Source organism: Sciurus carolinensis, chromosome 9, assembly GCF_902686445.1.
Source record: "Sciurus carolinensis chromosome 9, mSciCar1.2, whole genome shotgun sequence".
In the NCBI taxonomy this organism is placed as follows: Eukaryota; Metazoa; Chordata; class Mammalia; order Rodentia; family Sciuridae; genus Sciurus; species Sciurus carolinensis.
In genome coordinates this window covers 40130086-40149074 of record NC_062221.1, presented here as the reverse complement: position 1 = coordinate 40149074, position 18989 = coordinate 40130086, and the positions used below count along the sequence as shown (strand labels likewise).

General features: G+C 34.5%; 1 protein-coding gene across 13 annotated transcripts in view; it reads left to right on the top strand.

Moving 5' to 3' along the window:
* Positions 1-18989, top strand: part of Mecom (MDS1 and EVI1 complex locus) — a 530147-nt gene that overhangs the window by 471773 nt on the left and 39385 nt on the right. For all 13 annotated transcript variants that reach the window (XM_047564305.1, XM_047564299.1, XM_047564296.1 and 10 more), the window contains 3 exons: positions 1727-1861; positions 13694-13796; positions 17226-17442. In XM_047564305.1, coding sequence (XP_047420261.1) covers positions 1727-1861; positions 13694-13796; positions 17226-17442 — 455 coding nt within the window. The remainder of the gene's footprint in view (positions 1-1726; positions 1862-13693; positions 13797-17225; positions 17443-18989) is intronic.

Below are 18989 nucleotides of genomic sequence, written 5' to 3'. Positions count from 1 at the left end.
GACCTGCCTTTTTTTTTTTTAAGTAGTCAAGAAAACAAACAAACAACAAAAGACCAATCAGAAACCAAACCAAACAACCAATCTAACAAACAAAACAGAACTCCCAACTTTTTACTATTTTACAGTGTACATTGTATTTTTATTTATGTGCCTTCTCAACATCTGGGAAGGGGAGAAATCTCAAGTTGCCATTTGAGTTATGCAGCCTTGAGAGCTGAAGAAACATCTTAAAGTTTGTAATTTTATTAATGCCAAATTGTATAAAATTTGTCCTTCTCACTAGAGAGGGGATTTAAGTGCAGACTTTTTTGTTGTTGTTAGTGTGAAGAGGTGTCCTTGAAAAATTTGTGTGTGTGTATGTGTGTGTGTGTTTAGCAATTACTGCCTTTATCTCCTGGCTCTATTTTTCTTTTTTAAATTGTGGAACTACTTATTGCCCTTCAATTGCCCCATGGCCAAGGGCTTATTCAGAGTGCCCCTTGACTAGAGCCCTTAGAGCACTGGGTTCTTCTTGAAGTTTATGGTGAGTTAATGACTTGAATCTACGATTGGATGATTACCTGACTTCCATGCAAAATTGCTTTTGGTTTAAATACCCTAGAGTTTAGTTTTAACTTTTATGTAGGTATACATACAGCAAAGTCCTGTAAGGGCTTATTTAATTCATTGATTTTCATTCTTGAGTGTTGTTTAGTCCTTGATAGGAAACTTCCTCAAGTTTGCTTTAACTGGTTGACATTAGCAGCCTTTGTAGCTAGTCACCATGAGATCGACAACTCTGCAGCTTTCAATATTAATGTTTAAGACATTATTGCTAGTGAACCAGAATAGTTTGGTTTAAGTATGCAAAACCTTAAAAATGGAAGTTTCCCATTTTGATTTTTGTTTCATAAATGTCCTAAGTAATATTACTATTTCCTATAGGCCAAATATAAGTCTCATGAAAATAACAATACACAACCATACATGATGATGGCAATTTTTACAATATTCTTAAATGTATTTTTATACTTATTTACAGTCAGTTTTGTTATTTTGCTTACTGGACATACTATTAAAACACAAATTGGCATGTGTAAACTAAAACCTTAGGTTGCCATACTTTGCACGACTGCTTACCTATTGATTGTTTTCATTTGTTTTTCTTTAGTTTGGTCAGATGCACTTCTGAGAGAAATATTATCATCTCCTTTAATTAAGAGCATGATTTAATTGTTTTGTGGTGATAAAGTAGGAAGAGGAATTTAATAATTTAAATATTTAAAGTTTTTAACTGAATTAATTCAAATTAATTACACACTTAAATTAGATGACTATCCAAACATAAAATATTGATTTTAATTATTCAAACCTAAATGTTGACTGTTTAGTTTAGAAATATTAAACTATGCTGTTCAGTATTTTTTGTAAAAACTTATTGGGTAAATTAAGTAGATAGCACTCATTCATGCACAATGAAAGAAACAGGCATGTTTTGAAACCAATTAATCAGGTTTTTGTAATGAGTTGCAATTGCTTGATTCCTTTTTAAAAAGCAGCATGTTGTCATTTCCCAGATAACTTCTTATTACTCTTTTTTTTATATGCATGCTGTCTGGCTTTTTTTGTTTTGTTTTGTTTTAAGGATTCAAAGGAGGAATATACATTTCAATGATATATTTTCAAGCAATCACTTTCTTGAATGGATCAATATGGCAATTGATTGTTCTCATCTTCCTCCTTCCAGATCTTAGATGAGTTTTGCAATGTGAAGTTCTGCATAGATGCCAGTCAACCAGATGTAGGAAGCTGGCTCAAGTACATCAGGTTCGCTGGCTGTTATGATCAGCATAACCTCGTTGCATGCCAGATAAATGATCAGGTATGTTGTAAAGATTTTCTTGTCTTTCTTTGAGAGCACTAAAGTATCAGTGAAGCCTAAAGAATAAAAATAACAGTGAGCTCCAGTAGACCCTTGTGGCCTGTTTGTTGATATGGTGAAAGGTAATGCAGATATAAGTAAGAAGCAGAACAAAGTCATTTTCAGTATGACTTTCTTTCAGTACGACTTTCTTTGAGTAGTTTATTCACTTTGTCCTCATTCCCTTCATAAATGCTCCAGATTTTTTTTTTTTAGTGTGACCAAAAGTTTTAAAAAACAAGTACTCATTTATTTCTTAGTGTTCTTTATATTTTCCCTTTACTATCATGGTAGGTATATTCATAGAAAGTATTGAGCTATTCACGACTACTTTGTGAATTTATGCGGAAATTGGAAGGGATATATTTGAAATGTTATATATTTTTATTTGAAATACTAGGTAGATGTATATATGTACATACATATGACATTGGTACAGACTTATCTGCGTATGCATTTTAGCTGAAGTGAGAACTTTTAGAACAATCAAAAGTCTCTTTTGTTTGTAAATGTGAAAAAGTTTTAAAATATCACTGCTGGAAATTTGCTTTGTGAGATTATGGAGAACCATGCAGTAAGGTTGACTTTAATAACAGTAACTGTGAAATAAGGATCATGACAATATCATGAAACATATTTTGCACTTAATAAAATTAGATGATAAATCTCATAACTTAATATGACAATACCTAAAATAACAAGAAAGTTCAGCCCCTTAATTTTTGTTTTATAAACACCATTAGGTTAGAATTTAGTTATAACCATTTATTTCTTTTAACCCAATGGTTACCTAAATAAAAAATGTTTCTAACTTCATATTGAAATGGTTGCCTAGCAAATCTACTATGAAATCACCACCAAGAAAAAGAAAAAGTTTAAATTAGATGTTTCCAATTGAAAGCTGTTAAATAAAGCTAGCGTCATATGGTCTAAAACTCTCTTTCAATCATCGTTATGAGATTATTCTTTGGCATTTTACCAGCTACCAGATAATTTTTACTGGCTAAACTATATAAGAGGTAGTAAATTGTAAAATTAGATTTAAATAGGAATCATTTAAAAATTCTCAACATATATCAAAGATAATAAACCAATCAATTGTTTTTTCCCTATGCCATAAGAAAACAAGAGGCATTATTGACAAAGGAAAACATTATTAAATTAGCTATTGATTGTGAGCAAAAAATATCAGTAGTCCATCATACGAGTTACTGTCATGACTAGCAACAAACAGTTTTTGAGGACCTGCTATTTGTAGATGGAAATAGATAGGTGTTGTAAATTGTTTATGTTGTTTCCTTGACTAGGGGACCTCAAAAGATACCTTATTATATCATAATAATTATTTCTTATTTGCATTTAGGGCTAATGGGAGCTGTTTTCTGTAGACAGATAAAACTTGTAGAATTAGTGAAAAGATGATTTAGGAATGGGACTTGTAGCCAACGCAAGCCCACATGTAACCATTTTTTCATTTAATATTTATTTGTCTAATTTTCTATAATAAATATACTCTTGTCATTGGGAATCTTGATTGCATTAAGAAGGAAAACTGTTTTGCTGTTTCTAGCTGTGTATTAGGTTGCTCATTAGAGTAGGCATTCATAATTTTGCCACAATTACTTTTAAAGTATGCATTATAAATGTTTCCCAAAGAATATATGCTGGTTTCATGCTTTAATGAATAGCATACTTACTTATTTGAACTGAAGAATCAGGGGAAATAATCAGGAAAACCAAAAAAGGTCAATATTAGACATATACCTATTATTTCTTTAAGCACTTTATTCTAAACTTCTGTATTATGCTGGCAGAAATCTAAGCTGGTTACCGAGTACATATTAAATAACACAATTGTAAAATTGATACTTTATGGTCAAGTAAGTTCACCCATAAACAACAAGAGAGGAAATTCAGAGCTAAAAGTCAGATTTGTGCAAGGTATGTATGTATACAATCCCACTTAGCCCAGATGACAAGACAAAGGAGAACAGGCACCCAAGTAGTGCATGCATGTAGTATAGGCATATTCATTTATAGGCTCATATGCATTTTCTAAAAACCAATTAAGATGAGCAATTCTAGACAGCTTTGAAATGTGATTGTTGGACTAAGTGCAATGATAAAAGAGCTGACTAAAGATATTCTCTAGGTCTGTTTTTTCGCTCTCTTTTCCATGAGGAATAGGAGCTGCCAAATAGTAAATAAGCACAACTCATCACATAAAGAACAGTCCCATCATGAAGATATTATTTAATATGCAGACAGAGAGAGAGAGAGAGAGAGAGAGAGAGAGAGAAAGGGGGGGGGGCACCCTGGATCAGGAGTAAGTATTAAACATTAACAATGTCAACTCACCTGTATAACACAAAAGCAAATATAGCACTCTATCAGAAATCATGAAAAAAAAGTTTCCCTTCCTTCTGATTCTTAGAAGGAGCTCAAGTTTATGAAATGAATTTTAGAACATGACAGGTATAAGTCCTAGACTCTAAAAGGGAAGAATTTCAGATGAATCTTTCAAATCCAATCCAATCCAGTCGTGGTTATGATGAGATCATCTAACAAAGAAGGGAGAAGATTACCTAGAACAAAACAAGAACGTTTTACTTTTGTGAAGGTACATAGTTTTTAAATTTTTAATTGAAGATCTTCTAATCAATTTGAATAAGTTTTATAATGATGAGGAGGGTGGAGGAGTGCTATAAAAGAAAATAAATATGCTTGCTAAGCTAATAAAGTGGATAGTAACAGGACTGTCAAAATTATATGCTAGATAAAATTCATATTTGATTTATTAGGAGTAAAGAAGTTCTTAGATACAGTATAGATCTTGATTTTTAAGTAAAATTGATAAAGGATATAATCTGTTTTGTATCATAAACATTAAAAGCAAAGACCCTTTCCTCAATAGCATTTCCCCAATACAATTCTACAGTCATTTCATTTGAGGTGATTTTCACTGGTTTAAATTTTCCAATAGATTTCTATGATTTATTTTATTTCAGATTTTTTTTTTCAGACCAGAATGAGCCTTGTGGCAACTTTATTTCTCGACAGTGCTGCCTAGAAACTCTCAAGTTTTGTGATTTTAGACGTCTCTCATTTCATGTTTTCAAAGTTATTGTGGTGATGTTTTTGGAGATAGAAATTCTGGAAGCATTGGCATCACTACTAAACCATAATTTCTAAGTAGCTGCAGCTTCTGTCTGATGTTCGTTTCCCCCCCAAAAGTGTTGTATTAACTACTGTAATTTATCTTTATAAAAGAAGGCCATACCAAAGACACTAGTAAATTAAGACCACAGTCTTAGTCAAGTCATAAAATAGTAGAACCATTAAAAACACTCAAGGCTCTGATCCTTGATGTCCCAATTATTTCCCCCTGATTCCTTAAAGTGTCTGCACAGTGCTACATAGCTCTGCTGCTGTGGCACAGCATTTAGTTGGGAATGTTTTTGGAGACAGACAATGCTTACATACTTTTACATTTAACCAATCTGAAATTGTTCTTGGTTGCTTTCAGGAGCAAGAACTGGCACTGAGAGGTAGAGCAGGGCAGGAGCAAAAGCAGAAAGTTGGATGAGGAAAGTTCTTCCAGACTGTGTCCTCAAGGGGACCAAGTATACAGATGATGCATGCAAAGGTTTATCAATGATTCAGAGGTTTCATTTACATCCAGAAACACTCATGTATTTTATGTCAAGTACAACAAACATCTAAATGATTTACTGAGGTTTTTTTTTGTTGTTGTTGTTGTTGTTTAATTCAGGATATTTTGTATCCTTTCTTTGAAGTCTTACTTCCACAAACTATTTTGATTGGTAGATGTAGCACGTTTCTTTAGATTTGGCCACCCTCCTCTTGCCTCTGCTTCAGTTCTTTTCTAAAGCCCACATTTCTATATCCTTCAACTACATGAAAGGCAAGGCCACCGAGAGACCTCCTATCCACCTCTAACAAAGTTGGTTCTCATCCTTGAGTATGTTCACAACTTCTGTGTACTTATGGAAGAGTTCTCTGGACACAGCAGTTTTACTCTAATACCTCCTTATGGTGAAACCATCTTGGTTATAATCAGGGAGGTCATTATGATACTATTCATGTAAGTTGACTTTTTAGACTTAAACCAGACCTGTCTTTCCTCTCAAGATAATCTGAATGATCTGGGTGTATGCTTTGGGTTCATATTTTCTATAGAGATGTGTGTATGTATTCTGCATTGTAGGAGGGAACACAATTTCATTCAAACTCCTGGCCTGCCCTAACATGGTCTTCCAGTGGAATAAAGTTCTCAGAAACTCAAGACATTATTAATCTTGTCATTTACACAAGGTGATAAGTCCTTTTATTTTTAAACAGGCCCTTGACAGCTGGTATTTAGTAGGTAGAATGAGAGATGTTGGCTGTTCGCTTTGAATAAAAAGAAATGTGTCGATAAGAGATTATCCAATGCCTGATGTATATTTTGAAGAAACGAGATCTAGAAGAATGAGTGCCCCTTAGAGAATACAAAGTCAGAATTCACTTCGGGGATCCTGCCAGCTCCCTTGTGGTTAATGAACGGCAGCAAGACTCTACAGTGTTTTCAGTTGGAACAGGCATTGTTCTCATTTGTGCTTTACCTTATAAAGTTTTAACTGCTTCCAGGACAATCATGGCTGATTTGGCACACCCGCTTTCACTCTGCTTAGGTCCACGTGAGTGATTCTATCAGACTGTGTGACACTAGAACACTATTATTACTGCAAGCTTATTATGGGCTCAATTATAAAGTTATTTTCTTTGGCTTGTTATTGAAGAAAAAATCCACTTTCCTGCATCATTCAATTAATGCAGTTTGTGCAAATAAGCAAGGTAAATCAGCTATGTGTAAAGCAAAAATGTAATTTGTTAGCCTCTTCCCACTTTTTAAAAATGTTTGCCTCTACTGTCAGGTAATTTGTTAATTTGCTCTTCCTTTACAAGGATTTCTGGCTGCATTCTGCATGACTCCTTTTGATCTTAAAATTATTATTGGCTTTGGGCATTTTCTTTGCTTTTAAGTCAAGTTCCACTTTTATACCAAAGTTATGCTCTGCTGTTTTAAGATGAATGCCAGCTGGCAATACCCAGAGACTGGCTTTGTGAACAGTGCCTAAACTGACTTTGGGGGATGTCATATGGCTGATAAGTTACTTCCCTCACCCGAAGATGAAACTGTCTCAGACATAGTTTGCTATTTGATATTTACATGATAAAGCAAATAGCACCATCTCCCTCCTTCATGTAAAAATGCCCAGGACACAACACTGATACAATTCATACTAGGATTATATATTAAGATTCAAAGAACACATAAGTTGAAAAAGAAGGTGACCCGATGGACCATTGCACGTTTTTGGTAATTAGTGTTTCATTCAGGAAGATCTCAAAACATCATACACACAGAAGACTCCAATTATTTCTGGGATGATGCCCAAAAGGTAGCAATCAGAATGATTCACAAGCCGTCAAGAGGGGGAACATGATGGTCAAGAACACAGAAAATCCCTATTTTATGGTTAAGAAGAAAAAAAAACCAACAACAGATGATCTTCATTTTCCTTATAATGTAATATGGAACTTTTATCAAATAGTTGAGAAATAATTCAGATTGATCACCAGAGAGTCTTCTTAGTAGCAGACAAGAGGGGACTGAAGGATATTTCTCATGGACTCTGTAGAGCAAGAGATCCTTCAAAGTTATTTATGAGACAAGTTGCAAGACTTCTAGGCTGGGTATACTGTAGGCTCTGGGTATAATATTAATAAATGGATCTTTATCACTTGTCCTTTTTATAGAAACTAAAAGCAACGGTTAATTCACTGCTTTGTTTTACTCAATAAATTATGCTTGACTTTCTCTTCATAATATTAGCAAAGAGTTAAAAATGTATGGAAGAAAATATCTTCTCTAAAAATATCTTGGTCCAGCATATACATTTGTTTTCATTTTGAAAACAGATATAACAAGATGTTTCTGTTATATCTCAATTAATTTTCTCAATTAATACTTTTTTAGAATTTTAGATTGTAACCCTATAGACAAATACAGGATACCTTCTCTTTGGAGAAATTTAGGGCGGTTTGCTTTGGCAAAACCTGGTCACGGTAATGCTAACATTTTTATTGGATAAATTTATGTTCTGTCATCAATTTCTATCTGTTGAAAACACTTTACTTATTATTAAAATTAAGCTCAGTATACATAATAGGAATAGTTTGCTTCCTTCAGTGACCCCAAACTTAATATCACTTTTGCACTACTGAACTGGGTTTTCCCACATTGCTGGGGATAAATCAGGGGTCCAGACCATGTTTCCTGAGGTCATTACATATGCCCACATTAAATCTATGGACTGATGCATCCTCTCTGCAGCACCAAGACTGACAGACATGTTCATATCAAATGTTGACTTTATTCAGACATGTAAACTGTCACCTGCCTCCTTTCCTATCCACCTTCCAAATGGGAAAGTTTCAGTCACCTCTTCCTAGTCTTGTGAGTGGGAAGCTATAGAATGAAGCTATAGAAAATAAAGCATTCAGACCAAATGTTAGGAGCTGGAAGAGAAAGAAATCAACTGTCAACTTCAAAGTAAAAAGACAGCAATAGTCTGAAAAAGTTGTCTCCCACTACAGATTTTGCAGGGAGTACATTTCTCTCTTATTTCAATTATTACAACTTCCTGAATAGGTTGAAGGTCATTCATAATTCACACTTCTGTCATTTTTAGACATGCCAAATGCAGTCTTTTAAAGGATGAATAGAACTTCCAGTGCTTGACCAGGAAAAATAAATGGGGATTCATAACAATGAAACCTTGTTCATCTTTTAAAAAGTAAATGATGTGTTTTCTTTCTTTCTTGTTTTCCCCCTGTATGCTGAATTTTTCTTCTGTCTTAGCAGTAAACATAATACTTTAAACAATTCAAGTATTGCAAACTGGTCTGACAGATTTTAGATTTTTCTATTCTAAAGGATAATAAACAAGAACTCACATTATTACCATTTGTAAACACATATAGTAGCATAATTCAGTGGAGGATTTGGTTGAACACAAGCCTTGACAATATAAAACCAAATTACTCTGGAAGTCTATTAATGTTCCTATAATACTTAAGACTTTCCATTTTCTCTTTATGGACTTAAATGACTAAAGAAAATGAGTATTTAATGACATATATTTAATTTCAATTAATTCCAATTATATTTGATTCATGTAACAAAGTATAATTATATATAACCTAAATATACATATAATTAGAATTAATCTTATACCATTTATATTATATCCAGTAAAGAGATTGCTAATATTTTATGTGAATTTAAAATTTTTCAAAACTGTATACTTTACCACATTTATATTTTACATATAAAATATATGACATTCAAGCACATAGCTATATAACATTGTATGAAAATTTACTTTTTGAAAATACAAGATTTGTTAAATCAAATCACCTTTTTTAGTATTAACTGAATGAATAGTTTCTTTGCATTTGGAACTGATTTCAGGGTTTGATTAAAATGAATTAAGAATAATAGTTATGTTTTAAACATTTAATTCCCCTCTGCATGTATAGTATTATATTTATGCCCTAAATTATGAATTTTACCGATAGTAAATGTTTACATTTGGGGATTTAGTATTATTTTCAATTTGAATTATTTAGAATTTAAAAATAAACATTTGGAAATTTTATTAGTGTGCTCTTTTAAAAAATTTGGAAAAAAAGAACATGAAGAAATCTGTAATTAAAACATTAACTATAAATATTTATCTTTATAAATTGTGGCAAACAGAGATTCAAATATAATATCCATGTTTGTTTACAAAGATAGAAAAAATAACTTTCTGGAAAAGTAAAGAGTCCATCAAGATATTGAAAATTTTTAATTTTTTATGTGATAATATGAAAAGACTATCTCAACTTTCAAAAGTTTCAAGTATATGGAAAATTTGGTCATGTTCATAATATGTCGTGTCTCTGGATTTTAGTATTAGCTACCAAGTGGAAAATCCGTGAGGAATTAACACAGTTTAAAACATTTATCATGACTTTTTAAAAAGTATATACTTTATGTACAATTATATGTTCTACCAAAGGACCCGTTCCTTCAGTCTTTCACATTATATTGAGAATAATTGAGATTTTTTTCTTGCTAGTGGAACATTCTGAGAGACGATCAAAAACTGGCTTTTGTTTTTAATAACTCTTTTGTATCAATTAAAGCATTTTCTAAGTGTTTTAAGATTTTGAGGCTCTATTTATATACTTGAGTTGAATTCATCACAAAATTTCAGGTCCAGGACATTTTTATTTTGGATCCAGATAACTTTTTCCACACAACTCTGATGAGAGGGAGACCTGTTAACTCTTTTATGGAATTTAACAAAGTAATTGATTCCCTTCCATTTTTCTCCAACACAAAACCAGAAAGGTTATATTAGCAGTGTCTCTGCTTCTGCTGTAACTCAGTTGACATGATTCATAGGACCACAATACAGCTGAGATTGTGGGAATGCACTGATTTTAAAGACATTATAAGTATTTTTATAAGCATACGAATCTGTGAGAAAATCTTCATAAATCGCTTCTGTTCTTTGTTGTATTTTTATTTGCTGAAAGATCTGTTTTATAACATAAAAGCTCAGATACATTTTCTGAAAGGTTTTCTTCTTCCAGGGTTATAGCCCATCATTTTCTCATATAATTGTTTCAGTGCAGCAAATTGTCTTTTTTGTTTTGGATTGAATTACTCTTCTTGCTTCTCAAATGCTAATGTGTTGTTATTATTTTCGTTAGAAGGCAAATTAAATTTATATATTAGACATTTTTGGTTTAAATATTCAAACAATGCTTGTGAGCTACTGTAATTAGAGGAAAAAAGCATAATTTTACTTAAGTGTCTCTAAGATCTTGAGGAATGAGAGATAATGAAGCTCGCAAGTGGTAAAAGCACCTTGGGAAAAGGATTAGATTTGTAAGGGTGTGGTAGATGGGACTTCGAGGCACATTCTTATTGCTATATGGGAAAGTGTGTCCAGAATCTGCCCTCATTATGTCTGGCATTTGCCAGTTCTGTTCAAACCTCAGTTTCATGAGCACCATAAAAATTCACTTAAAATCGAAAAGAACACCCTGAAGTTAAAATCCACTTCTGCTTTGCCTTGCCTTTCATGGCCTGGAATGTCACCTTTTACCTCCAGTAAATAAAGCCAACATCAACACTCTTCCATGTCTTTTATTTTTTATGCACTCAATATTCTTCACATGACAATCTGGACACTTAAAGGGAAATTACAGTAGTGATCTATGTCCCTGCAAAGAGAATTGTCTTTATAATATATAGTTACAATGTATCCATCATTTTCTTTTGTTCCTTGGACTGTTCACATTGGATTGAGTAAATCTAAAATGGAATTAAAAGAGACATGATTAATAGTGGACTACAAAGAAGTAATGATATCATAATACTTTCTTAAAATGACCTGGCATGCTAAGTAGCATTCCCCAACAGAGACAATTGGAACGTTCGACTGTCTTGCAGGGTATTGTCCCTTTAACCTCACTATTTCCGAGAAGCCACCAAAAAGTTCTAATATGTCACAATTCAAATGTCAGCATGTTGTTGGAAAGGAAACTAATAAGTTAAACCTGCAAGAGATGCCAAAAAAAGAAGTGATTCAAACTGTTGAGAGCAGTCTATTGTTTTCTAAGGGCAAATACAACTATAGAATGAAACAGGGTGCTTATAAGTGTTTCTCTGGAAGGTTTAGGGGGAAAAAGTAAACTAATGCATTATTATTATTTTTTTTAATCTGGCAACTTTTTTCAGCAGAACTGTACCTCTCAGTGTCAAAGAAGGGAGAATGTGAAGATTAGGCATTAGACGCAAACTAAAAACTTACTTTCTTTTTTTTTAATGGAAACAGCACAGAACAAGTAATAATTCTTCTGATAGTCTCCATTCTGTATTTGGACAAATAAAGAAACTTAGTTTAAACTATCACGCTTACAGCAACACTTCATGTTTGGCCTTATTTTCTATAAACAAACTTCAGGTGGTTAAACTCCTATTGAATGAAAAAAATTAATTCATTTTGACAAGAAAGAAACTAAGCAGAAAATAGTCCTCATTGAGGTGTTTTTCAAATTTAGCACAATTTGGTGCTCTGGTCTTTTTATAGAAAAATAAACAATTGGGCTTTAGAGCCACCTACTGGAATAAAGAGGCACCTACTTAGGTTTAATGTCCTCAGCTTTTCAAAAGATAAACAAATAGATAAATACAATCAAAGTACGAGCATTTCTGTGGATCTCATACGACATTAATTTATTCAGCTTTTCTCAGTTTGAAATATCAAGTGGTCCTGTAAGAAACCATAGTTAACAGCAGTATCTTCTAAAACGATCATTCTTCTTGTTTCTCCATAGAGTGTACCATTTTATTAGGTGATTTTTCTTCTTATTTTTGGTTGCTGGTTTTGGTGTTGGTCTGTGTGTGTGTGTGTTATATGTAGATAGGTAGAATCTGAAACTGGGACTCTGTTTTTTTGTTTTTGTCTGACCATAGTTGAAATTTGTTTAATTTGTAAGAGGATTAGGAGAAAAAACTCTCACTGGTGATGTTGGTGAGAGAGAAGATAAAAGGCAAAGGAATAATCTCCTTTTCTCAGAGTACTGTGAGGTTTTGCAAAGACACCTTGACAGAATGTGATGGGTGTCATTTCCTTTAGTTAATTGCACAACTGCATTTGTTTTCCAACATCTCTATCTTGTATACAAAATTGTTACTTCATAAATAATCTTAGAATAAAATGAAAAACAAAAACAATTTTTATGGTAAAATGTATAAACATCTTGAACATTTTCATGCTTCAATGCTTTGATAAATGGAAAAACCCTGGTGCCTGGATATGTGTGTTGGTCAATGGCTTGCCTAAGTCACCAGCTGCTTGAGCAAAGGTAGGCAGCTCTTGGAAATTTCAGGTTTGGGTTCTTTCCACACTTGCCCCACTGCTTTTTAGTCAGTCATTAACAGACTTGTTAAATCCTTCTCTCCCCTGGACTTTGCTAGAAAGCAAGGGGAATAAGTACCACCCTCACTAGCCTGATAAATGAATCAATAAAAGGCTAATGCCTGCTTTCCAAGAGTGGCAGTCAGGAACTGGGGCATGAGGGAGCCCCCTTCTGATTGGTGAGAGGGGCATTTGGTGTCAAAAAGCAAGATGCTGTCCTTGGATTCTGTTCTCTAGAGACCTTGCTGATTCCTGTGTCATGTCCGGCCAGCCTGTCACCTTTAGAACATCTCGATGAGAAGGGGCTGTTTTGCTAAATAACTCGAGAGAATAGCTGAAGGTTGGCCAGAATACTGCAGGATAATGCAAGACAGGATTCAGATCTGTATGTTTGTGCCTTGCTAGGTGCTTTGAGGAATTCAGAGAAAGAAAAACTCTGTTGAACATTACACAGGGCATATATGACACAGCAGGCCTCACAGTAAGACAATTTGATTTGTGAAGTAGGATTTGGAAAAGATTTGCAAACTAGCTTGAGAGTCACAGCTTTCCAGTTGTCACCCGAGGGTTCATTTTCAGTATATAAAATAGGAAGTCACAATCCTTTTGGTAAAAAATGAAAATAAAAAAGCATATGTTAATTAAGATATGAGAAAATGTACTGATATCTTAATGTATATCTTGCTCTTTGCTAATATTCATGTCTCTGTCTTTCCTCTCCTTGCTCTTTTTTTGGTCTTTGAAGATATTCTATAGAGTAGTCGCAGACATTGCGCCAGGAGAGGAGCTCCTGCTGTTCATGAAGAGCGAAGACTATCCCCATGACACTATGGCGCCTGATATCCATGGTCAGTACTGCCCACTGGTCCCCAGAACCCTCATTCAGAGACTGTATCACACTTGGCATTTCTTTATTAGCTTCCCTGACTGTTCAATGTCAGTTCTAACAAATTCATTCTCTCGGAGTGACTCTTTTCCTAGATTGATGTCTTGCTGATATTAAACTCAAGTAAGCAGAGGTCTTCCCTGAAGCGCAGGTCAAGAGAATTTTGAATGTTTGAATGAAGACATCACCTTACACCTTTTGTCAATGTCTTAGACTCTGTGAGAATCCTGCCACTATTTAAGAGTCATTCCAGGGAGCTTGGCTTGGAGCTTATCTAAAGCTAACAGATCCATTGTCCTATTACTGGAAAAAATGTTTTTTATGGGAGTAAAATTTTAATCATCATGCCCCTATAGGAAGTGTTTGTGGGAGGGATACTGAGAGGAAGAAATTTTAGAGTCAGCAGAATTTTTACTTGCCAGGGGCCTATTCTAAATCAAAGGAAGCCTGGGGTGGGGGAAGGTGTGATTAAAAAATAATAATTAGTACTCATAGATATTCAGGTTAGATTAAGAGTTTTCTCCTTGTGTTCATCTTTAGCACTGAGATGAAAATATAATATTTTTCATTCTCTTTTCTGTTCCTCGCTCCTAAGAGAATGTGATTGGTTCAACATAACGTAGTGCTGTCTTTAGAATATTTTACTGGAAAGACCCACAAGGTTACCATCTCAACCTACCAGAGAGGTCAGAATCGCAATACTCTCCATCCCTCCAGCATCTCAAAGGGGAGAGCCTCAGCTTTTGCTTCTGTACCTCTGTGAAGGCAACCTTTTTTTTTTTTTTTAACCAGGTCCAACAATATTATGCCTTTTTAGGTTATACTGGTTGCATTTGGAGGGGACCTTCTGGAATTCATTTCCCTCTTGGAAACTCTGATACACAAATAACTTTAGAAACCTAGAGTTCTCAGTCAGCCTGGTGGAGTTTGAGCCTGATGGGAAGGGGCGTCTGACCCAGTGGGAAATGTGCCTTGGCAGTGTGTGTAGGGGGATGCTCAGATGATTAAAACATGCAACCTGAACTTTTTCTGGTGCCCTATATCATTCACCTGTAAACATAAGATCTAAAATATTTTCAAATAGTTATTTTTGACTTTTAAGTGATTAGTCAACCATTCCAGAAAGACCTTAGTAGAATTGACTCTTCCACTTTTAGGGTCACCTTTCAAAAATTGCCTTCCTTTAAAATGTTCTTGAACCATGGGTTGCTTGTTGTCAATGCATTATATCCCTATCCATTCATATGCAATCTGTTTACATATAAGGCTTATAATGTTTAAATGGTAATTTGTATTTTATGTGTCTAGTATTTAATTTAGGAAAGAAGAAAACCCAAACACATATATTACACACCTACTATGTGCTGGCTATTGTATGCTTTCCATATATATATTGTCTCATTTAATCTTTTACATATAGATAAAACCTGTGAGAAAGGAATTATACTCATTTTGTAGACAGAGAAATGGAGGCTAAATTGGGCTAAATAAATTGACTATTGTGACCATATGACTAGTAAGTGACAGAGTCAGCATTCAAAATAAAATATTTTCTGCCTCTTTATATCTAAGCCTTTTCGATGTATTATGTGACCTGAAAGTTCTATTTTTATTTAGACTCCTGACTGAGATCTAAATGCAGATCTTAAATATATGAATGGTGTTATAAGAAACTTTTCCCTCAAACAGTTAATATCATTGAGACTCCTGTCTCCAGAGCCTGGGTGTTTTATTTCAGAATACTCCCTTCTTCCTTAACCCTCTACATCCCAATACCACAGATTGTTGAATCTACTACTAATTCCTTTACTTTCTGGTTCCACCATTGTTATTGGTTTAGTTTCAAGGAAGCCAGTGTTTTGGGTGGATTATAGCAGCAGTGTCCCACAGTGCTTCTCTGCTGGGCTTCTCATACTGCAGCTGGGGGAAATTCTTCTAAAAACCAAGTCTGAATATGTCCCTGTTTCCTAACTTGCAGGGACTCTTCTCTTCTCTTCTCTTCTCTTTTCTTCTCTCTTCTTGACATGGACCTGAAAAGCCCCTGCTGACCTGCCACCCTCCCTTCCTTTCCTTCTCCTCCTCACATGCACCCTCTAAACCTACCAAACTTCACCACGACTCTACCTTTCCAAGAGTGTGCCATGTTCTTTCCTGGCTTCATCATTGGTCTGTTCGATCCCCACTGTCTGAAATAACCCTTCTCATCCCATTTCAGCTGACTGAAACTTATTCACTATAAATCCTTTTCTGAACCACTTTCCCCCAGATTAGATAGATTAGGCATTTTTCTCAGTGCTCCCTTAGGCCTTAAGCATGCATCTGTCATAAAATATATCACAGTTCTTTGTTCACATGTATATCCCCTCGAGTTTCTTATTCATTGATTCCCTGGCAAAGTGTTTGACATTTGGTAGGTGACTTAAATATTTCCTCAAAAACACTTAATCAATGAACAACTAAAGAGCCACATCTTCCTTGAGCCATAAGTCTACAAAACAGGCATTATGTGTTTCTGAGCATCATGAACTGTTTTCAAAATGTCTGGGATTGTACTTGTGTGATCTGTGCAGACTGTGGCCTCCTGAGTGGAAATAGAGTAGAAACACTTCCATCCCTACCTGACACTTTGTAACCTCATTATCTCTAGTCTCAATGGTTACCATTTATTTACCTTATTCATTTAAAGTGCAAATTCATGATATGGTTGCTATTTAACAAAGCCGTGTCACTTAGCATTCGCCCCAAGTAACATAAATTAGCCTAGAAGGGCACTACAGACATCCTGTACACCATGTTGATCTGTGAGGGGTACTAAAGCACTGCCAAGCTCACTGATAGTAACAGGCATAAAACATGGCTCAGGTAGGGCCTTGTGTCCCCTGTGCCCTCCAGATAACATGACATTGGCCTTGGGAGGAATGTTGGCCCAGGCAGGGATGTGTTCAAACTCTGACCCGACCACTTGACTGAGTGATTACTTAACTTCTCTGAGCCCCAGTACCCTTATCTGAAAATTGGGATAATAATCAGAATAATCATTTCTCATACTCAGTTTTAAGGAATAGCAAGAATCCATGCTGTGGCTTGAGAAAATAGGTGATGCTCAATAACTCATAATTATTACTCTCAATATCCTCTGAACCTAGAAAGGTTTAATCATAAAGTTTTATCTGATCAGGCGTTATACCATAGCCACAGTAATTATTTATGTTATCATTTCAGATTCTCTCTTGGATTCCTTATATACATAATTTCTAATCCATGCTAAAAAGGTCATGGGGAAAAATGACAAATAATTTCAATTACACCTTGTATAATTCAATTATAGAACTGGTTTGGGATAGCAAATCCTAACCACCCAATCATCGCAACATCTGAATTGTTTTCACAGAAGAACGGCAATATCGCTGTGAGGACTGTGACCAGCTCTTTGAATCCAAAGCTGAACTAGCGGATCACCAAAAGTTCCCGTGCAGTACCCCTCACTCAGCATTCTCCATGGTGGAAGAGGACTTTCAACAAAAACTCGAAAGTGAGAATGATCTCCGAGAGATCCACACCATCCAGGAGTGTAAGGAATGTGACCAAGTTTTTCCTGATTTGCAAAGGTTAGATATGGCATACTGCACCTTGAAACTTGTGTGTTTACTTTGCAATAAAATGTTATCCTGAATTTTGAGAATTTATGCAGTTGGGAAACATGAAACTACAGTGAACTGAAAAGAAATGCTAATATTGGAAGCCATTTTTTTTCTCTTGGAAATTCTTATCTGTAAAGTTAGAATTTGTTATTTTGTTTTCAAATATAAAATAATACGTTATATTGTTATTAATTTTTGGCACCGCTAGGGATGGAACTCTGGGCCTCTCACATGTTAGGCAAGTACTCCACCAATAAGCTACATTCCCCACCCCTAAATTACTATTTAAGTAGTATTATTGAGAATTGAAGTTAACTTTACAGGGAATGATGACTTAGAGGAAAAAAAATCAAGAGTTCTGGGAAAAAATGCAAACTAGTCATTTGCCAGGAAGCAATAAAGTACCTGCAGAAACATTTAATGATGTTTTAAAAAAGAAGACTGGATCTAGTACTCACTTAAAAAATAGGTTTTATTTTGCTACAACAGTGCAACTCGTGGTTTAATTTGAACTATTATCTAAACTGCACATAGATAAAAGAATGAAAGAAGAATGTTTAGTTTTCTAGTGCATTTCCTAAAAGGAATATAATAATCTAAATGAAGTAATTAGTACTTATTTTTTCAGAAAATTAAATTCATTATTTTGGTAGTCCATTAATTTTTTATAGCCCTTTGAACATTTTAAAATGTCTATTGAAAAAAATCAACACCTCTGGAACCTACCCTTCAGAAACGATGTTGATAATTATGCTACAAAATGCTCCTTTAAAATCAGAAAAGTAAATAACCACCTAATAGGTTTTTTTAATTTGTTTGTTCCTTCCCTAATGGATTTTTGCCTTGGGTCCACAAACAATTTTAATAACTGTATTCATTACTTTGCTTTTAAACTTGGAAATGATCATTGGAAAGAATAATTAGAATTTAAAGTGTGTGTAACACAGTATTTCAGTGGGCATGGTGCTGTATCAGCCAACCTTGCTGGAGAAAGTGAATAGCTCAGAGTTGGTCTTTGACACAACACCTATTTCAGTTTACCATTTCATTTCCCTTCCTTCTTAGAGGCTCCTTTTCCTCCTTCTCTTTTTTCCCCTCCATTTATTACTCTGGTTTCTCTTCTCCTGGTTAGGTCTCTTTTAGGAAAGGATTTCATTTAGTAGTAATTCACTTTAAGTTTTAAATGACCATTAAGGCATTAAGTATAACCCTTTCCTGGAGGAGACTGAGTCAAATTCACATATCTGTATCTTTGCAAATTCAGGACTAATTTAATTAATGGAGAGAAAACATTTGGTGGAATAAGAGAGCTTTCCTGACATGCCTTCAATTCATCTATACGACTTAGTTAATCTGCATAGATAAATCTGTTACATGTGTTTGGTACAATGTGAATTTCTGATTATAAGACATCACAGCATGTCCCCTGGATAGAACATGTCCAAATTAAAAAAACAAAATGGAACTAGTAAATACCACGAGTAGGGGAAGCATTGATTCTGAAAAATGGCATC